Below are 21,904 nucleotides of genomic sequence, written 5' to 3'. Positions count from 1 at the left end.
CCTATTCGTGTGTCCCCGCCTCAGCGGCACCATTCCCCATCAAGAGGGGACATCCTACCAGCATTTGCCCGCCCGCAAGACGGGAGAGGTAGGCTCAGCAGAGCCCCCTTCAGTCCCCACACTGGGGGCACTGATCAAGGGACTCGAGCCATACCTCGCTAGTAGATTGGCACAGACCCTCTGAGGCACATGCCACCTGGCAAGAACTCCGGAACCAGCCCTGACCGTCTTCAAGGGCCCAGGACTGATCCCAGGACTAATCGGGGACCAAAGACCTCCAATCACTGGCCCGTCATCGCCTATCTCCAAAAGGAAGGTCACCCTCCTCAGGACAATCCTCCTGGCAATCAGCTCATAGTAGCTCCTGGTCCCATATGAAGGCCCGGTACCGGTCGAGTAGCATGAGGAGTGGATTGCTGGGTATCCAACGCAGATCCACCCAACGCTGTCGGTCCCAGAGAGCCTGACCAAGACAATCTCACTAGGTTGGCTTTGGGATGCAGCAATCGGGACCAGTCAGATAAGAGCCACTGCTCAGCTTGATCCCCGTCGCCCAGGACCGACCACTCTACTAGTAGCTCCAGCTTAGCTTGGAGCAGGGTTCCCTGACTGTGGGACAGGACCCAGTACTGACTACATTATCAGCACTGAAACCTGTCCAATGGCCCCAAGCACAGTGGCCGGTACCATGGTACCCATGGAACCCTTGGGGGTTCATCTAGCCTTTCCAGGCTGCCTGATCGGTTTTGTGAGCCTTGGAAAGGCCAGCGGCCTTGGTATCCTATCCCTATCTGGTGCTGGAGATTTTTGGGGGGTAAGACCCCCCGTAGGTCCAGGAGGACCCAGGGGAGCAAGCTGCTGTACCACCAATGGTTCCCGGGGCACCGGCATCATCCTCATCGGCACCAGACAAGGCTATCACAGGGCCTCCTTACCCAGTTCCTCAGGATGATGCCAAGGTGTATCAGGAACATTTGAAGAGGGTCTTTTCTAACATGGAGCTTCAGGAAGAGGAATTGGAAGAGCCCTCGGATTCTCTCTTCGACGTCCTCTGCTCTGCAGCTCCTGCCAGGGTGGCTCTACCCCTTCATGAAGGGGTTTCTAAAATCACTAATGCCCTGTGGCAGACCCCCTCTTCCCTGGCCCCCATCTCTAAAAGAGCCAAATGCAAGTACTTCATGCCAACCAAAGGGCATGAGTACTTATACTCCCACCCACCCACCAATTCTCTTGTGGTTGAGGGGGTTAACCACAAGGAGAGACAGGGAAAACCCGGGGCCACCACAAAAAATAAAGACACGAGGAGGCTGGATCTTTTTGGGTGAAAGGTTTATTCGTCTTCCAGCCTTCAGCTGAGGGCGGCCAACCACCAAGCCCTCCTTGGCCGATATGACTTCAATATGTGGCAAGCCATGGCCAAGTTCAAAGGGTCGCTCCCCGAGGCTTTCCGAGCTATCCTTGATGAGGGCACAACACCATGGCTTCCGCTATCTCCATGCGGCGAGCCTCTTGGCTGCTCCTCTCTGGGTTGTCCAATGGCTCAGCAGACCTGCCCTTCGATGGCTGGGCCCTGTTTGCAGAGCAAGGAGACAGCAAGTTGCATGGCCTCCAGGACTCCCGCTGTGATGGGTTGGATCACAGAAAACCCATTGGAAACTGCCAACTGATATGCCTAGACTACCTCTGAGCCTGTTTTCCCTGGCAGTTTGGGACTTCAGAACCTTGCCTAGTTTGAGCCAGACACGCTAGCCTGCTACAAACATAGACCCCAGTCTGAACCACGTCCCCTAAAAGCTCCAGGCTTAACTGAAAACAGCTTAAGAAGTGTTCCTGGCTCCAACACTCAGATGCCCAGCTCCCAGTGGGGTCCAAACCCCAATAATAAATCTTATACAGGGTAAACACATACATTGTTCGCCCCCTATAACACTGATAGAGAGATATGCACAGCTGTTCCCCACCCCCCAGATATTAATACATACTCTGGGTTAATTAATAAGTAAAAAGTGATTTTATTAAATACAAGAAGTAGGATTTAAGTGGTTCCAAATAATAACAGACAGAACAAAGTGAATTACCAAGCAAAATAAAACACGCAAGTCTAAACCTAATACAGTAAGAAAATGATTACAGATGAAATCTCACCCTCAGAGATGTTCCAGCAAGCTTCTTTTACAGACTAGCCTCCTTCTAGTCTGGGTCACACCCCTATGGTTACTGTCCTTTGTTCCAGTTTCTTTCAGGTATCCTTTGGGGGTGGAGAGGCTATCTCTTGAGCCAGCTGAAGACCAAAAATGGAGGGGTCTCCCAAGGATTTATATAGTTTCTTCTTGTGGATCTAAATCCCTCCCTCCCCCTGTGTAGAATCCCCTCTATAAGATGGAGTTTTGGGGTCACATGGGCAAGTCACATGTCCATGGATGACTTAAGTTCCTTACCAGCCAGGCCACATTCCTGGGAAAGCTCAGATGTGGATTGGTGTCTCGAAGTTTATTGTGAGCTTAAGTGTTTCTCGATTGGGCACTTGCTGAAAATGGTCAGCTTCCTGAGAAAAGACTAACTGCTTCACTGAGACTACTTAAAATTAAACAAGTACGTAGCCAATATTCATAACTTTGAATACAAAAATGATACATGCATACAAATAGGATGAATATATTCAGTAGATCATAACATTTACAGAGATATGTTACATGGCATATGTAGCATAAAACATATTCCAGTTATGTCATATATACATTCATAAGCATATTCCCATGAAGCATTATGGGGTGCAACGTCACACCCGCACCACCAAAAATACCCTGGGTCTCTATGGCCCAGCCCCGGCGTGTAAGTGGTTCAAACTGCAGCAGCCACAGGGCCAGGGGAGTCAGCCTCGGCAGGAGCAGCCCCATAAATGAGCCAACGGCTACAAGCGCCACCTGAGCCAGCCGCCTCCATGATCTGCCCAGTCAGGCTCAACCCATAATAAGCAGGGGGCCAAACGGTCATTTTGAGGGTGCCCCCAAGGGCAAACTACCAGACCATTCCCTGGATCTGTCCTTCCCTGTGTTCTCCAACCATCTTTCCCTCTTTCTCCCTGCCTGGATGGCTATAACCTTGAACCGATGTGTCCTCAGCACAGTGAAACAGGGTCATACCCTCCAGTTCCTTTCTGCCCCCCCTTCCCACCCGCCTTCCCTGTCCCTCTTTAGGGACTCCTCTCACAGAGTCTTCTCGTGCAGGAGGTAAAGGGGTAACTACAGCTGGGTGCGGTGGAAGAAGTTCCTCTTGAGTACAGGAACAAGAGGTTCTTTTCCCGGTACTTCTTAATCCCAAAGGCCAAGGGCGGTCTACGGCCCATCCTGGACCTGCGAGACCTCAACAAGTACCTAAAGAAGTTAAAGTTCTGCATGGTTTCCCTGGCTTCTATTATCCCCTCCCTTGATCCGGGAGACTGATATGCCACCCTCTGCTTGAGGGATGCATACTTCCACATAGCGATCTTTCAAGGGCACAGACTCTTCCTCCAGTTTACAAGGGGGCCCCACCATTACCAGTTTGCAGTCCTCCCATTTGGCCTGGCAAGAGCACCGAGTGTTTACCAAGTGCATGTGAGTGGTAGCAGCTTACTTCAGGCACCAGAGTATTCAGATCGACCCATACCTTGACGACTGGCTCATCAAGGGCAGCTCCAGGTCTGAAGTCCAAAGGGATGTCACGGTGTTTCAGGCCACATGCTGCTCTCTGGGCCTACTGGTAAACGACAAAAAGTCGACATTAGTGCCACTGCAGAGGATAGAGTTCATTGGAGTGGTTCTTGACTTGACCTGTGCCAGGGTGTTCCTGCCGCTGGAAAAGTTCCACACGTTGACGAACCTCATCGCAGAAGTCTCCGCGTTCCCTCTGACTACAGCCAGGGTCTGTCTGCGCCTCCTGGGTCACATGGCAGCGTGGTCTGCCATGCCAGTCTCTGAATGCGGCCCCTGTGACAATGGCTGGGGACGGTCTATTCCCAGTCCCGAGACCCTTTGGAAAATATTGTTACCATTCCCCAGGCGATACTTACCTCGCTGCGATGGTGGACTGACTCCAGGATAGTCCTGGAAGGGGTTTAGTTCAACAACCCCTCACTCCATCAAGTTGGTGTTGGACGCCTCAGACCTCGGCTGGGGTGCGCATCTCGGTGACCTTCAGACACAGGGGATGTGGTCCCTGGAGGAGGCAAAGTTACACATAATGTCAAAGAGCTCCGAGCAGTCTGGCTGGCCTGTGGAGTCTTCCTGCCCCACCTGGCGGGCAAGGTGGTACAAATCCTGACGGACAACACAGCTTCGATGTCCTACATCAATAGGCAAGGGGAAGCACGCTCGTCGACTCTCTGTCAAGAGGCACTCCATCTATGGGACTTCTGTATCAGCCACAAAATGCACCTGGAAGCTTGTCACCTTCCCAGTGTCAAGAATACACTAGCGGATCAGCTCAGCAGGGACACAGCAGCTGATAACTGCACTTTCACTTTCATTGTACTTTGCAGCTGCAAAGTCAAAAATTGTCTAACAATCACAAGATGACAAATATGCTGAACTTAGAGTTTTGCCACATCATCACAATGCAACATATTAAACAGAAACATGAAAATTTCAGTTGCCACCTGGCTCTTTTACTTAAAAAGACGATACTTATAACCAGACCTCAGCAGGATTACAATCCACAAGGTTTACCATATACACTTTGCATCTGAATTTTGGTCCCTGACAGTGACATTTTGAAAATTGTTTATAGACAGATCCCAAAGTAAAACAGGAAAGGAGGCGTATGTACTGGAGGCCTGTTCCAAAGCCCAAAATTTTATTCTTCCATTGTTTTGCCAATCTTTTATTCCTGTTCAGGGGGAACAAGATATGCCCCTATTTCTCTAAATATCAGTTAATACAATGGTCCAAAGAAAATTATAAAGGAAAGAAAACATGAGACAAAAAGAAACTATCAGAAAAATCCAGTGGGGGAACAATGCTAAATGTCAGGGAAGACAATAAGGAACATTCTTTGATTTCTGGCTGCAGTTATTCACCAGTCAAAAACTACTATATCTTACATGGAAATCTTGGTTATAGTTTGGAAATGGGAAAGGCCAACTATATTTGTATGTCCTATTTTTAATCTTTTGCATCTTATTTCTTCCCGCTATATAATACAGAATCTGGTGAAGTTTGCTTCCATCCACATACAGTGAACCTTTAATTAATTTTAAACAGTTTAAGCAGTTCAGAATCAAATTATGTTTGGCTTCCACCATGTACATGCCAACAAATGCCAGCATTGCATGTCTTTAACTGGTGGTTGACAAAACATGAGATGTTTTATTCCAAATGTAAAAAATGGGTCATTTTTGACAGCATTTTATTTGACAGCTCTTTATCCCAGAGTTTTTAAACGCTTAAGAACAAAAAAAAAACTTCTACGTGTGAGGAACTCCCAAAATATTCAGAGCAATAGCTCATTCCCTACTAAAAATTAGGGGAAATAATGGCGGTGTAAGAAGATTTGGAAAGAAAGTGTAGCTGCAAACCTAACCATGGCATGGCAACCAGTGTTTCTATAACTCAGATGCCCTCATGAAAGGTCGCTTCATCCACAAGTACCCAGAAGAAATGAGTCAATGAGTCATCACACACACAAAAACATCATGATTATTTCCTCCTCTGTATTTCCCAGTGCATCATGTCTGCTTTGAATCCATCTTGTCTAGATTTGGAGTGACTGTCTGTATTGTGTGTATAGTACAGCGTCAAGCACGATGTCAGTGCTTAATAAAATTCACAATAGCTCATTTCCACCCCAATTTTCTATTAACACATATGGAACACCTCTAGTTTTATTACCAACAGAAGAATTGCAAAATCATGTTGCAACAACAAAGGAGATATTATGGTTGTATTTTTATGATGGATCAAAATTGTTTTTGCTGTTTTCAAAATAGTGATCCTGTGTCTCTGCCCTTTTAATCGGTGTCTGGGTGACAAGCATGTCTATAAACAAAAACAATGTTATTTCTCTTCCACCAGCATTGTGAAATGTGCTGGCAACTACCTGACACCCATCTTCCACCCCAGAGGTGACTACAGTTCAGTGATGCTTGTATATGCAGCGCACCATACCATGCTTTAATTTTATTAAGGGGGAATCAATGGGTGTGTGCTGCTTAAAAACTGACGGCACTCCATGGGTCCTTGGTGTAAACTTGCTTTGGAATCCTTTGCACTGAAAAGGCTCTAGGCTGCATATATAAGCCAGGAGGATGGTGGTATATTCAGCTGGACATGTTCCTTGCACTCTGTACCGCAGGCGAAGCCTCTGTATTATTACAGCACACCTTGAAGGAACAGCATCAGGTTGAAAAGTCAAGCACCCAAATGATAGGAAAGGTCTGAGGCACAACAACAGGTTAAAAATGCATCAGGTGGCCAAAAAGCCCAGCAGGTTTTTAGGAAGAGCATTTGTTAAATGATTCAAACACTGTTTTGGTCACCCACCGAGGCAATGCTGAGCTAACAGAATGTGATACGGAAGTGGGGGGAAAATCAGCCCGTTCTCCAGCGAGGGCACACGGCCATGGTCACAGCTGCTCAGGGAAACCTCAATTTCCCCTCCTTCAGCTGCTTTAACTTTCGCTTTCCTCTCAATCGCTGCCTTCTAGCTCCAGCAGGCCTTTCTCAGAAACCACGTGGCTCAGCTGTTCCCAGTTTACCTCATCCCTCCTGCCTCCCTGGCACTGTCACCCAATCAGCCAGAGACCAGCCCGCGTTTCCTGGACCTCAGTGCCTGCCAATGTGTGGTCAAGCTAGGGTGACCACAGCAAATGTGAAAAATCGGGACGGGGTGGGGGGTAATAGGAGCCTATATAAGAAAAAGACCCCAAAATTGGGACTGTCTCTGTAAAATGGGGACGTCTGGTCACCGCAGTCAGGCTGCACAGCCTGCTGTGGTTTGTAAAGTGTGTGCTTCTGGGCAAATGCTTCAAATCCTAGGACTGGAAGAAACTTTGAGGTCATGGAGTCCAGTCCCCTGCACTCATGGCAGGATTACATCCTAGACCAGTGGTGGGCAGCCTGGGGTCTGCATGCAGCCCGTCGGGTAACCCGATTGTGGGCCGTGAGACATTTTGCTGACATTGACCATCTGCAGGCACAGCTCTCCACAGGGCTGTCCCTAGCCATTTGGGTGCCCTATGCAGCCCCCCCCACGGGGAGCTGTGTTGGGCCCCAGGCCTCCCACCCCAGGGCCTGGGAGGCAGGACCTGGTGGGGGGCACTTTTGGGGGCCCCACAGACCCAAAGTTGCCCCGGGGATTAGTAGGGGGCCAAGAGCAGCCCACTCCACTTCCCTCGCCCCGGCCCCAGCCGTGTCATTTGTAGGAGGGGGCTTGGGAGAAGGGATCCCCCACACACTCACCGGCAGCGGCATGAAGCGCAGCAGCCCAGCCCCAGCCCGCTTCACTCCGCCAGCTCCCAGCCGTGGTGCTCTGCTTCCCGTCGCCGGTGAGTGCAAGGGGGGGACCCTTTCCCCAACACCTCCTCTCCCCCGAGCGACAAGGCTGGGGCCGGGACAAGGGAAGTGGAGCGGGCTGGGGCCACGGCGCTCTGGTTCCTGCTGCTGGTGAGTGGGGGGGGGCTGCTCTCACCGGCGGCGGAAAGCGGAGTGACACGGCTGGGAGCTGGCGGAGTAGAGTGAGCTGCTCCACTTCCCGCTGCTGCCGATGAGTTTGGGGTTGCTGGGGGAAAAGGTGGAATGGGGGCGGGCTGGGGGAAGAGCAGGGGGGGAAGGGTACGAGGTGGGGCGGAAGGAGTTGTCCAGGGCCCCATATCCCCCTAAGGATAGCCCTGCCCCTTGCAGTGGGCACAGACAGAGTTGGTGCTGCCGCGTATGCTGCATGCAGCAGCCTAGGGCACCATGAAATTTGGGGCAATTTGGTGCAGTTTGGGTGCATGCAGGCCATCGGTAATCCGACTGTGGGCTGCAAGACATTTTGCTTTCGTTGACTGTCTGCAGGCACGGCCCCTGCAGCTCCCAGTGACCATGCTGGCTGCTGCTTCCCGCAGCTCCCATTGGCCGGGAACGGTGAACCATGGCCACTGAGAGCTGCAGGGGCAGAGCTGCCCCAAATTTCATGGTGCCCTAGGCAGCTGCATATGCTGCGTATGCCTAAGGATAGCTCTGCCCCTGCAGCTCTGAGGCCACAATTCACCGTTCCCGGCGAATGAGAGCTGCGGGAAGCAGCAGCCAGCATGGTCACTGGAAGCTGCGGGGGCCGTGCCTGCAGATAGTCAATTAAAGTAAAATGTCTCGCAGCCCACAGTCAGATTACCCTGATGGCCTGCATGCAGCCCACGGGCAGCAGGTGGCCCACCACTGTTCTAGACCATCCCTGACAGGTGTTTGTCTAACCCGCTCTTAAAAATCTCCAATGACGGAGATTCCACAACCTCCCTCAGCAATTTATTCCAGTGCTTAACCACCCCAACAGCAAGTTTTTCCTAATGTCCAACCTAAACCGCCCTTGCTGCAATTTAAGCCCATTGCTTCTTGTCCTCTCCTCAGAGGCTAAACAGGACAATTTCTCACTCTTTAACTAAAACAGGGGCGGGCAAACTTTTTGGCCTGAGGGCTGCATCGGGTTTCAGAAATTGTATGGAGGGCCAGTTAGGGGAGGCTGTGCCTCCCCAAACAGCCAGGTGGGCCCGGCCCCTGCCCCCATCTACCCCCCCCCCCACTTCTCACCTCCTGACAGCCCCCCCTCGTGACCCCTCCCCCATCCAACCATTTCTTCTTCCTGAACACCCCCAGGCTCCCCACCCCTACCTGCCCCCCACCACTGCCCTCCACCACCCCATCCAACCCCCCCTCCTTCCTGATGGCCCCCCGGGACCCCTGACCCATCTAACCACCCCTTGTCCTTGTCCCCTGACTGCACCCGGAACCCCCACCCCCATTCAACCCCCCTGTGCCCTGCCCTCTGACCGCCCACACCCCTATCCACACCCCCGGCCCCTAGCCAGCCCCCGAACTCCCCTGTCCTCTATCCAACCTCTCTACTCCACTCCCTGCCCCCTTACCAGGCTGCCTGGGGCCCCGATGGCTGGTGGCGTGGCTGCACCAGGACAGACAGCCGTGCCGCCCGGTCAGAGCATTGCACCCACGAAACAGTGCGCTGAGGCTGTGGGGGAGAGAGGACAGTGGGGGAGGGGCCAGGGGCTCGCCTCCCAGGCCAGGAGCTCAGGGGCCAGGCAGAACGGTCCCGTGGGCCGGATGTGGCCTGCGGACCGTAGTTTGCCCACCTCTGAACTAAAAGCTAATCTTCAATTCCTGGAGCCTCCAGGACAATCCTGAAGGGTTGGCAACCCTAGCAGACAAGTCATCGGGGAAAAGGTCTGCAGAAGAGCTCTGTGGACCTTGAGAGCTTGTCTCCAACAGAAGTTGGTCCAATAAAAGATATTACCTCACTCATCTTGTCTCTCTCATATCCTGGGATGCACACTGCTCCAACAATATGTAAACAGTGCTTTGGCTAATTGAACAGCTGTAGGCAGTGCACTATCACAATGATCTTAAAAAAACAGGACAGCTGTAACATGGATACATTGAGGGGCCATGCTGAGAAAGGGTTCCCATAGTACTCCACCGCAGTACAAAGCCACATACTTTTGTCATATGTACCTTTGTACTTATTGGTTCATGGTCACTGGCCACAAATCTATGATTGACAATCCATGGTTTGGTTCTTATAACAGCAAAAATCAGAGGGCTATATTCTCAATTAGATGTACAGGGATTAAGCTTTATAACTGCCGTTAGTGTCTATGGGAGCTGGGTGACTAAAACCATAGTGCAATAAGTTAAGAATAACTACTTAGTTGGGCATTGGTCCTGGTTGTAACTTTATTTTTATTATTGTTTAACATGTGGTGGTAGCACCCACAGGCCCCCTGTTAGGATCCCATTGTGCTAGCTAAGGCATTGCCCCAAAGAATATCATCTGTATTCTTAATAGAGCTGAACATGAATTATTTGTAAGATTAAAATACAAACCCATCTTCAAATAAAATTAAGATTGTGATTACAATAAAGGAAATGGAAAGTTAAAGCTAATGCACGTATAACAGGTCCTATTCTGTATTGATGTATCCAGTGAAACCCCATTGGAGGAATACTGCTTTCCGACCCATGAAATGGGCTCCATGGATGCAGAGATTGACCCACACAGAGCACATTGTAGGATTGCGGCCTTTATTGCAAATTGGGTCAAACAGCGCACTGGTTTCCACCTTTTCAATCCATTATTCCATTATACATCAAAGCAAAATTTCCCCATTATGTGTGCACAGTGCCCAGAGACACAATTTTGGCACCACAATCCTTATTTTAATTGGGTTGTCCCATGAACAGTTCCACAGAATTCAAAATGTTCTAATGTATTTTGTGGCTAATGCAAAGATCATGATGTCAACTTTACGAGTTTTTCCCAGAACATACTGTTTTAAAAGTGGGAACTGTAAGTCCTCTGTTGAAAAAAAAAATCGTATTTGGATCATCTACTAGACAAAGCAAAAGAACTACTTTCAGCTTGTCTTCAGTGGGAGTTCTTAAAACAAAGTTGACAATCAGAGTTGTTCAACAGATTAAAAAACAAATAAAAAATGCTGATGACAAATTAAAACTATTTTAAATAATTTACCCTCCCAATCTCCAAGCAGAAGTAAGAGGCTTAATGAAAAAGTATGGGCCTCAAGCCAACGGTCAAAAAAATCCTCCATCAGTACCTTGGAGAAGTGTGTATAACTATGCCAGGGGTAGGCAACCTATGGCATGCGTGCCGAAGGCGGCATGCGAGCTGATTTTCAGTGGCACTCACACTGCCCGGGTCCTGGCCACCGGTCCGGGGGGCTCTGCGTTTTAATTTAATTTTAAATTAAACTTCTTAAACATGTTATAAACCTTATTTACTTTACATACAACAATAGTTTAGGTATATATTATGGATGAATAGAAAGAGACCTTCTAAAAATGTTAAAATGTATTTCTGGCACACGAAACCTTATACTAGAGTGAATAAATGAAGACTCGGCACACCACTCCTGAAAGGTTGCCAACCCCTGCTCTATGCTATGTACTTTGACCTGACACATGCATGTCTGAAGACAATATGAGTTTTGCTATTGACTTCAACGGCAGCAAGACTGAGCTGTCAGTGAGGCAAGCCCTAAATAGTCATGCTGAGATATTCTAGTCTTTTTCTCCTTAAAGACATAAATCCTCCTCTTGTGACTTAAGCAGGAGTTGGGGCCACGCAGAAATTTGCAATATGGGCCCCTAATTTATCTGAATGTCAAGGTTAGGTTTCACTATCGGGGTTCTTAAAGCTATGGCACCAGCACTTTGCAGCAAAACTAGTGCAGCTTTTTACTGAATGCCTTTTTTTTTTAAACAATATATCAAAAAACATCATGGGGCACTGGAAGGGAAAAGTTTGTTTGATTTTAAAGCAAAATGCAATGGTGAAACCAAAGTATGCAAGAGGTGCAACACAAGCAAGTTGTCATACAATGCGCCACTATAAGTCAAAGCTAGTGAGGAGAACTTGCATTGAAATGAGCAAAGAGTCCTGTGGCGCCTTATGTAGACTAACAGAGTATTGGAGCAGTATAGTTCTGTTAGTCTATAAGGTGCCTCAGGACTCTGCTTTTACAGATCCAGACTAATACCCTCTGATACTTGCATTGAAATGATTTTTCCCATGGAATTTGGTGGTTTACTGATTTACTGTGATCTTTTTGTCACAATTCTCAAACATGAAAGTTGTAAGTGCCTTAAACATGCCCAGGAATGTGTTTTTTAGCATATGCACCAGTTTAAATGTTTTTGACCCCTTTTTGAGGAATTAATAATGAAAAATTAAAACCTTTCAAACTCCCAGTAAATCACTTAAGTAGACATGGCACAAGACGTGGTTGTACTCAAAAGTCAATCTATGGCTGCAAGCTGAACTCATGTGCCTTTCTTTGCAGGAACAGGAGATAAAAACAGGACTTTGTCTAGTGGAGATCCTTGGAGAAAAGGCGCACTGCTTTGTGTTACCATTAGTAGTTTTTGAAAGTTGATTGAGAAACATTTGACTAAGCATAATGTGGTGAGTGGAAATTGATGCATGGCAGTTAGTCCTATTGAATGGGACAGTGGGGAGGGTTACCCCCGTGGAGCAGGACGGTAGGTGGGGGCTCTGCGGGGCGGGGGGTTAGCGTGTGGAGCGGGGCAGGGGGCTCTGTAGAGCAGGACGGTGCGGGGGGGTAGCCCTGTGGACCGGGGGTGAAGGGCTCTGCGGGGGGGGGGCGGGGGTTAGCCCTGTGGAGCAGGCCGGTGCGGGGGGGGGTCAGCCTGTGGAGCGAGGGGGGCTCTGTGGAGCAGGCCGGTGCGGGGGGGGTTAGCCTGTGGAGCGGGGGGGGGAGGGGCTCTGAGGGGGGGGGTCAGCCTGTGGAGCGAGGGGGGCTCTGTGGAGCAGGCCGGTGCGGGGGGGGTTAGCCTGTGGAGCGGGGGGGAGGGGCTCTGAGGGGGGGGGTCAGCCTGTGGAGCGAGGGGGGCTCTGTGGAGGAGCGCGGGGAAGGGGGAGGGTAGGACGCTGTCGGGAACAGCCCCGTGTCGGGATTGGCCCGGGCGCTGGCCGCGCGGCTGTCGCTTTTTGTTGCTGTTTCTCGGCTCGGTTTCGTTTTGCCGGCGCCTCAGCGGAGCGGCGGCAGCAGCGGGGTCCGGAGCCTCCTCTCGATAGGCGGGTGAGTGGCCGCCGCCAGCCGCCAGCCCCCAGGGCGGAGGGCGCGCGGAGCCCGGCCCCGGCCCCGCACACGGAGCTGCGGTCCGCGCAGGCTGCCGGGCCCGGAGGCGCCCCCGGGCCCTTTGCCCGCCCGCCCGGCTGCTGGGGCCCGCGGGGCAGGACCGGCCCCGGGATTGAAGAGGCCTAAGGGGAGCAAGGAGGGACGGGTGCTCCCGGGGCTGCAGCGAGCCTCGCGGAACCCGCCAAGTCACTTCATCTCGGGGTGCCCCGGGGCCGGCGAGGGGGTTAACGCCGCTGCTGCCGGCTGGAGGCGGGGTACCTGGGGGGACGCTCCGTTACTGTAGCCGCGCTCACGCCTGCTCAAGTGCAGGGAACATGAGTCCCACCGAGCGGGAGAGCAGCAACAGAGGGCAAAGTCGGATGGACCACAGGCCTTGCTCATGCAGTTTAAAGGGGGACACTACCACGGTGAAGATCACCCCTCAGCCTGAAATTTTGTTCACCTGTTGTTATTGCAAATAACATACTTATAACTGAGAAAGATTAGAGGGGGAAACAAGCTCTTTGTTTGCCATGGGCATTTGACAGCAGGTATCAAGTTGTTCTCTGTATGTGTGTTCCGTACAGCATTAGGCAACAGAAAGATGCTTGTAACAAAAAGGAAAACTTGATTGCCGAACCAGAAGGAAAAAGGGGCAGTTGCAGTGACTGAAATTACTTTTAATTCCCCTTTTTTAAATGAGCCGGCTTCAGACTTGTCTACAGTGTAGATCTGAACACACAGGGACTGAAGTTAAACAGCAAAATGAAAGGGTGCCTGGAATCAGGTGTACAAAAATGGCTGTGCAAAAAGCAACAAAAGTATCTGTCAGTTATGGGGCAAATCACAAAACTCACTCACCAAGTGGTCCAGAACAGTAAAGCTACCAGGAGTTTATGTTGTTCTTCATATTAAAAAAAAGCAGAAGAGTAAGGTTGATGCTGGGTACCAATCGCTCTTTAGAGATCAGCGCTTATTATTCAAATTGTGTTTTGTTTTAAAACCTTTTCACTAGGGTTTGAAATTATGTAAGAATGACTTTAGAAATGCAGATCCGAGTTGAACTTGGCATGACTGAGGGAAGAGAAAAGAGGCAGAAGTGGCTATATGCTACCTTGGCAGCCACCTGGGGTCTTGCATAGCCTCAGCTATAGTTAGCGGGAGAGTAGACAAGCAGGAGTGTTGAGTTGTGGAAATGTAAGTAAGTTTCAGGGGCTTGTAGACTTTGCAATTCAATTGACTTTGGGTTGTGGGATTGTTTTAACTCTTAAAATGAAACAATCAAAATGAAAGGTTTAAGATTATTAAAAGAAAGAGAGAAGTTAAAGTGAAAAATTGCCAGTATGCATCCTTCAGGAGGCCTGAATTAACTTATTTTAAAAGAAAGGAATGAAGTGAAGTTAAGCCCATCCTTTGCACAAAGCCTGAGCAGTAGAACTTCATGCTGGGAATAAAATCCATTCCCCACATGCACCCTACCAGGGGCCAGGCTCTGGCCAAGTAACAATGACTGCAACTTGATCCTATCCTATTATACTGACCACAGCCCCTCTGCATCAGCATCACAAAGTATTCCGATGACTGGATTCACAGTCACAGATCCAGTGGTCCTTCCTATGACTCCAAACCTCTCCTTGAGTCAGTGGAAAAACCCTGACCCTAGTACATGGAAATGTAGAGCCTCTTCCTTTGCCCGGCAAGGTATTGGAAGCAGGAGCCACAGAAGAGCTTACCTCTATGTTATTCTACCCTACAGCGGGTGCAGATGTCTTGGCTAAAGCATTTAAGAACAGGTAGGGAGATTTCAGCCATGCAAGATGACTTGTAAATGGCAGCACAGATCCTGCAGGAACTATGCTGCCTTGGGGGAGCACCACCACAAAACACAAAAAAAGCCACTCCTTTACAGAATTGGACATTCCCATCTCTTCATATTCCCCAGATATGTAGCGTTGGGAACCTATATCACCTGCTTCCTCTGAGACTTGAAGTTTTTTTAGTACCATATCCCTTTCCTAAATAAATACACAGAGGGGTACAACTTGGTCCCAAGATTTTAGGAGGGCATAATGAAGGAACATTGTATTAAGAACATAGTACACCTCTACCCAGATATAACGTGACCCGATATAACGCAGGTTCGCATACAACACAGTAAAGCTCTGACATGCTGCTCTGAGCAGCGTGTTAAGGGTGCCAGGCTGGGCTGGGGCCAAGGGGTTGGATAAGGGGCAGAGGGTCTCGGGGGCAATCAGGGGCTCTCCCCCCAGGGTCTGGGAGGCAGGAGCTGGGGGGGGGGGCACTTTTGGGCCCCTGCAGTCCCAGAGTGGCCCGGGGGATTAGCGGGGGTCTGGGAGCAGCCCTCTCCACTTCCCTCGCCCCGGCCCCACCTGTGTCGCTTGGGGGAGGGAGTTTCGGGGAAGGGATCTCCCCCGCACTCACTGGGAGTGGCGGAAGCGGAGCAGCCTGGCCCCAGCCTGCTCCACTCTGCCAGCTCCCAGCCACAGTGCTCCACTTCCTGCCACAGGTGAGTGCGAGACCTTTCCCCAACCTTTTCCCCCCCTCCCCCAACATGTCTGGGGCCGGGCAAGGAAAGTGGAGCAGGCTGAGGCTGCATCGCTTTGCTTCCCACCGCCGATGAGTAGGGGGGACGTCCTTTCCCCAATCTCCCCACACAGGCTGGGGCCATGTTGCTCTGCTTCCTGCCACTGCTGGTGAGTGCCTGTCGGGTGTGTGGATAGGGGTCGAAGCATTCAGGGGACAGGGAACAGGGGGGTTGGGTAGGGGTAGGGTCCTGGAGGTGATTAGGGACAGGGGTCTCTGGAGGGGGCGATCAGGGAACAAGGAACAGGGGGGCCAAAGCAAGTTCGATATAACACGGTCTCACCTATAACACAGTGAGATTTTTTATCTCCTGAGGACTGCGTTATGTCAGGGGTAAAGGTGTATAATGAAAAATGAAATGTAAGGATCTTGGATACTTGCATACCTTTTCAAAGAGAACGTGCACAATTAGAGAAATCACTTTCAGAGGGACTTAGGAGCCTAAGTGACTTTAAAAATCTAAATCAGAAGGGACCATTATGATCATCTGACCTGCATAACATAGGCCACAGAGTTTTGCTAAGCGATTCTTTCCATGACCCCATAATTTCTGGTTGAACTAGAGCAGTGATTGACTGAGGTTTACGAGCCACAAATGGCTCTTGAATGTGTATCCTGTGGCTCTTCACAGCACATGATATTAAAACACTGGTTTAATTATTAACCAATCAGGATTCTTTTACTGTGTTATTAAACATAGCAGGTTAGACGGATACCTGTCAGAGATCACCTTGATTGATCAGTCCATCACTGTTCACAGAGAGAGCGCTGATCACTAGCCAGTCCTTCAGCCACCCGCCGGCCAGGCTGTCAGTGGCACCAGACACCCGATTGGCATAGCACATCACAGCCCTGAACCCCTGAGTAATCCGCCAGCCTCAGCTTCCCAAGTAGCTAGGTAGGCACACAGCACCATGCCCAACCCTGTCAGAGATAGTCCAGATAATTCTTAGTTCTGCCTTGAGTGTGGGGGCCTGGACTAGAAGACCTTTCTGCATCAAAACTGACACTTTCATGCAAAACATTTGGCTACGACCGGTCAGCATTTTCTGACAAAAAAAGCTGTCAAAAAATTCCTGACCAGCTCTACTGCTAACCCAGTCACTCTGCATAGTAATGCAGTTGCTCTGTGGCTCAAGTGTTATTTCATACTGTGGCCACTCTCACTCAAGGTAGGCTAACTGAGGAGTTAGCTCCAATCTAGGTAACAGATTTACTGCAGTGAAGCCTGAGTAGTCATGGTGCGAGGCAGGGGAGGAAGCAAGTAGAGTTTCTTTATATTTTTCCATTTAAAGGGAGCCTATCCAGTTTTCAGTATTGAGTTAAAAGTAGTTTCAGGTACTACGCCTTCACTTGAGTTCCCTGACCATTTCTATGGGTTAGCACTCACATTTTTAGGTCTTTTATATTCTTCATTCTCCTACTGATGGGTTGAAAATTCATACATGCAGAAGGGGAAATTGAATGTGAGACCTCAGTCCTGCAATATACAACATGCAAGCAGCCTGCTACTCCTACACAGAGCTCTGTTGGAAGGTCTAGGACTTCATAGGGGAAACAGGTCTCTGTGCAAAGGGCTGTCAAATGCACAAAATTAACGAATTGGACAGGGATCACTGTTACAGCAATCTTAAATGTTCATTATAACAAAAATAGGTAAATGTTTTCAAAGAGAAGTGTGATTTCTTTTTTAAGTTGACTCTCCATTAAATAAAGATGTAAATTTTACAAATTCTTCTTTGCATCATACCGTTAATCAGAGCTGGTTGGGAAAGGATGTTTATTTCCATGCAAATTAAATTGTCGATATTTTCTTGAAATTTTTGGGAATTTCTGAAAACTCGAGAACCAAACATTACTTTGTTTTTTTGACAAAAACCTAAAAATTTTCTATTAAAATAACTATACTAAATGTTGGGGGGAAATTAAAAAAACATTTCCCATCAAAAATAGCTCTACTCTTAAATATCTTGTATTGGGATGTAGGTATGAATAAGATTGGTGTAATTTTATTAAACTTTATTCATCTTGATTCCACAGGATGACTCAGTGGTATCAGTTGCAGCAACTTGATTCCAAATTTTTGGAGCAAGTACACCAGCTGTATGATGACAGCTTTCCCATGGAAATCAGACAATATCTGGCACAATGGCTGGAAAATCAAGACTGGTGAGAGCAAAATGTTGTAATAGGTATAGGAATTTGCCATTAAATTAGTTGACTGGTGATGCTTTTGAAAGTTATGGTGCCAGGTTCTGGCCTTGTGTGCCGATGGCTCTCATTGATAACCATGCATGCACATGCTAGAACAAGGTTACCTCTGCTGTACAGTGAGAGCAAGCAGCCACTTAGGGCAGCAAACTGTTCAGTACATTTTTATCAGAGTGACCATTGGGTGGTGGGTACAGACATTTAGTAGTTGCCTATGTGGCTGCTAGTCACTGTTTCCCATGGACTTCCTTCCTTCCGGCACTTACCAGTCTGGTCTGGGCCTATTGGGTAGTGCAGGGATTGGCTGCTGAGGGGTACACAGTTGTTTCCCTGTTTGGTTTGTCTACCAGAAAGAGATGGACAATTATTATTAAAGGGATATATGGGCCAGGTGTTTAGCGTCATCTCCACTAGCAAACTGAAGTATTGCTAAAATCTCTAGAGAATATCGTTTTACAGAGCTTCATTAACATGCAGATGAATAGATCCCACTTCCAGCTCCTCAGTATAGTGGAAATTAAGGAAAAATACATCTGCAAATACACAATGTTGCAAGAGTAACCCTAGGGAAAAAAGCAAAGGAAGTATTATTCATTTGAGATGAAAATCAAGGAATAAAAGGGTTACAGAGAGAGGAATTGAGTGAAATCTACAGATGCCTATTCAATGCTTTTAAAAACTAAGACCAGAATCTGAAAAAATGCATTCACTTAAACTGATATTTTAGAAAGACAACAGTTGCATTTAATATTAAAGATGCCTTAAATATCCTAGGGAGCATGCTGCCAACAACGTTTCATTTGCTACGGTACTGTTCCATGACCTCCTGTCACAGCTAGATGATCAGTTCAGTCGGTTTTTAATAGAAAACAACTTTTTGTTGCAACACAACATCAGGAAAAGCAAACGTAATCTTCAGGTATGTGTGTAAGTTGTTTGGATTCACACAGGCATACTCCTGTCATTTTATTAGGGTCTTATTTTATTCAAGAGAATATTCTTCTAACTTAAACACAATCAAGTTAAAGGTTATACCCCCTCTGAGGTTTTTTGTTAAAACTTATGAATGGTACAAGTAACTCCTGAGTACACAGCAGTTTAAAGAAATGGTTTTTTTCCAGTTTACTATGTTTATTTGGTAGCACTTAGGAAAAAGTAAAGAATTTATACAATCTATTCAGTTTTCCAGGCGTTTGTGTGGGGGTGATATGCAAGCAACAGGGGGAAAAAAACATTTTTCAAAAGAAGTTATGGAGCCACAAAAAACTTAGCAGAGGGACTTTGGTTAAAAGAAATTTCACCCATCCATTTCTTTTAAATTGATTTGATTTCAGTAATAAATTTAATCAATTTGTACTTTAAGAAAATTGGAAAGGTGGGTTTAATAGGTGTTTTCCAGATTCTTTTTAAACTAGATTCCTGCAAACAGTTTTCTCATACCTATTAAAAACAAAGTATTCTGAAAACTATCCAGAGGCAAGAGAGTTTGCCTGTGAAATGACATTGTAGAATCTGTATCAAGAAACAGATCCTAATGAAGAATCTCAGTGAAAAGATCAAGTGTTCCCTGCATCTGTTCTGCAGCCCCAGGTTCTGTAGGATTATACCAAAGAAACTAAAGTGGTTTATATTATGGAAAGGATCAGATAACATGTTAGTCTCCAGTAAAGTCAGCAGAGGCAGTATCAGTTTCAGTAATTTGATTGACAATGGCAAGTTATAAAGAGTAAAAGCCACAGTACTAATGACAATGTTGTACTATAGGCAAAGAAACATGATACTGAACTAAAGAGGAAAGGGAATAAAGCACTTGGGGATTTATATATTGTAAGACACTGCAGAATGTGCACCTAGTGGATTTTATTAGTTAGTTGTATTCACTGGGCACAGTCCTGCCTTCCCACCACCAGCTCATTCTTCCACAAGACTGCAGCTATTGCAGAACAGTGCTCCCTAGTGCAAAGAGAGTAGGGAATCCTACCGATAGCCAAACCTCCCCGGTCCTTCTTCTGTTCAGCCAAGCTTAGGCTAGTGCAGCTACCCATTTGTCTTGTTATCTCGCAGTTGGCCCCGTACAAGCACTCTGTACACATCTCAAATGGTAGGGTTAGACTTGTGCCAAGCACTAACTGGGTTCATATGCAGCAAGGAACCTTCCCCCGAGTGCCCCTGCGCAGAGCAGGACACAGTAGGTGCAAAAACCATGTAAAACCAGCACCTACAACAGTACTAGACCTCCTGGAAGTGGGTGGGTAGTGGCCCTTGGGGTGGTTGAGAAGGCATTGGATTCTGCACTCTTGGAAAGGGTGACAACAGCCATCATGCTTCCTGTAGTTCTTGGGAACGCTGTGCCTGACCCGATAGCTCTTGCGGAGGCAGTGCATCTCCGCACCACATCTTGGCTCACATACAACTGCCACATGCTAAGTTTTTTGCCTGTCAGTTTCATCAAAGACATGAGAACTGGAGTGTTTGGTGTGTACTAATAATGGACTATTTTAACGCTGTGCAACCAGGATCATTTTCAAGAGGACCCAATACAAATGGCAATGACAATCTTCAACTGTCTGAAGGAAGAAAGGAAAATACTGAGCAGCGCCCAGTTGTCAGACCAGGTAATTCCTTCTCTCTCTTTAGCTGCTGCAGTTCCAGCCACTCAAACAGAGTGACAGATTGAAAGCAGAACCATATGTGCTTTCTCCTCTTGCCCATCACCTCCTGTTTTAAAAGAGGAAGCTTGATCGGGTCTATCACAAACATCCACCACACAAGATGTGGTTTGTTTTAAAGTGTTTGCTTGCCTAGGCATCGTTTAAAGAAAAAGGAAGTCAGCTTTTTCCCTGTGATGGAATTCAAGGCCTCAGTTGTCTTTTTAGTCCAGAGCTAGATGAGACTTACGAAAAGAAGCCAGTTTGTTTTTCTAAACTGGATTTTATTGTGGTGTTTTACTTTTGATAATGGACTCACAGTGGCCTAGCTTGCTCATATTTACTTTTTATTAGGTTAAATGTAAGAATAATATACAGTTATACCATTGCTATGGTAAGGAGAATATTTAAACAACCTTATCAGGTTTTATTATGACTCACCCATAAGACTTGCCTTTGCCCTTCCAGTGCTTCCAACATCAGTGGGATTCTAGCCTGCTTCCTTTCTGCAGTGTACCCCTCTCCTTGCCCTGTAGTGACCACCTGATCCTTCCTACTTTTCTGTAGCTTCTCTCTGTGATCTTGATGCAACAGTCTCTCATTTTTTCATTTGCTCTCTAAATATGTCTTTACCGTCTTGTGTTTTCAATGGGGCCCTTTCTCTGCCCACTAAATTAATAGGTAAAAAATTGAAAGGAACCAGAGTGTTCCCTTCTTCACCTGTTGGAGTAAATCTCCTTGTTTTTCCTCTCTTTCTTTTCTGGGACTAGTCACATTTTTTTGGTAATAAAGATTATATAAAAAAAACCCACACTGACACATTTGGTGCAGACAAAGTGCATACTGCAAAATGTAGGACCTCAGTTATTAGATAGTAATAGATTACTTACTTGTGATGAATCAGTACTTGGGTGTTACAGTGTACTGGAATAGGCCAGTTTTGAATTCTAAGTTATATAGATGTAGGGAGCCATTGTGATAACACACAAAGAGCTCCATGTCATAAAGCCAAACTGTAAACATTCCAAGCACACAGGAAAGTCCCTTTCCATATCTCAAATCACAAACAGTAGGCAGGTAGCTTTCATGGTCTGACTTAAAGGGACTTTTTGACAAGTTTATGGGATCATATACTTCTTGGAAAACTGTTAAGTACTGAGTTAATAACTGCACAAAACAGTAGTTCTTACAGCACATGTTATGTAAAAAAGTCACCTACGGTCTGAAGTGCCTTGCTATACCTATTCCATTGACTATTTCATTGACCTATTTCATTGCCTTGCTATACCTATTTCATTACTACTGGAAGGAGAAGCAGCCTGTCCTTCAAGTGTCCTGGCTTTTAAGTAGGATTAACTACTTAAATTATTTTTGGATTCAGTTTCAAACAATTACATCCACCTAAGATATCTTGCTTTATATTTTACATGCACAAAAAGTCAACTGTACACCAATTTACAGAATTTTTTGTACAAATGCCTGCCCCATTCTTACTCTTCATGTAAATGCACGTTCAAAGTCCAACATCTGTACCAACTCTATAAAAAAACAAACAAACCCCAGCCTTCTCAGATGTTATATTATCTTTATATTATGT

At 47.4% G+C, this 21,904-nt stretch overlaps 1 protein-coding gene and 1 long non-coding RNA gene across 5 annotated transcripts in view; one reads left to right on the top strand and one right to left on the bottom strand.

Annotated features, from left to right (window-relative positions):
- Positions 1-1,327: 1,327 nt before the first annotated feature.
- On the bottom strand, positions 1,328-21,262 carry LOC123378294. 2 transcript variants are annotated; one of them, XR_006582550.1, is made up of 5 exons: positions 21,198-21,262; positions 4,052-4,197; positions 3,649-3,738; positions 2,439-2,545; positions 1,328-1,570 (listed from the first exon to the last, which is right to left on the bottom strand). It is a non-coding gene; the product is annotated as an uncharacterized LOC123378294 (long non-coding RNA). The 2 variants fall into 2 exon arrangements; XR_006582549.1 differs by lacking the exon at positions 21,198-21,262 and adding an exon at positions 17,926-17,949.
- The window catches only part of STAT1 (signal transducer and activator of transcription 1), a 39,669-nt gene continuing 30,441 nt past the window's right edge, over positions 12,677-21,904 (top strand). For 2 of the 3 annotated variants that reach the window (XM_045031891.1, XM_045031889.1), the window contains exons 1-4: positions 14,023-14,041; positions 17,489-17,617; positions 18,434-18,578; positions 20,176-20,274. In XM_045031891.1, the coding sequence (XP_044887826.1) occupies positions 14,040-14,041; positions 17,489-17,617; positions 18,434-18,578; positions 20,176-20,274 (375 nt within the window). In that variant the 5' untranslated portion in view covers positions 14,023-14,039. Of the gene's footprint in view, positions 12,806-14,022; positions 14,042-17,488; positions 17,618-18,433; positions 18,579-20,175; positions 20,275-21,904 lie in introns of those variants that run through there. The other variant, XM_045031890.1, reaches the window with a different exon arrangement.

This window comes from Mauremys mutica, chromosome 10 (assembly GCF_020497125.1).
Source record: "Mauremys mutica isolate MM-2020 ecotype Southern chromosome 10, ASM2049712v1, whole genome shotgun sequence".
Lineage (NCBI taxonomy): Eukaryota > Metazoa > Chordata > Testudines > Geoemydidae > Mauremys > Mauremys mutica.
Note: the sequence above shows the minus strand (reverse complement) of the source record. Positions and strands in the feature narration are given on the sequence as shown.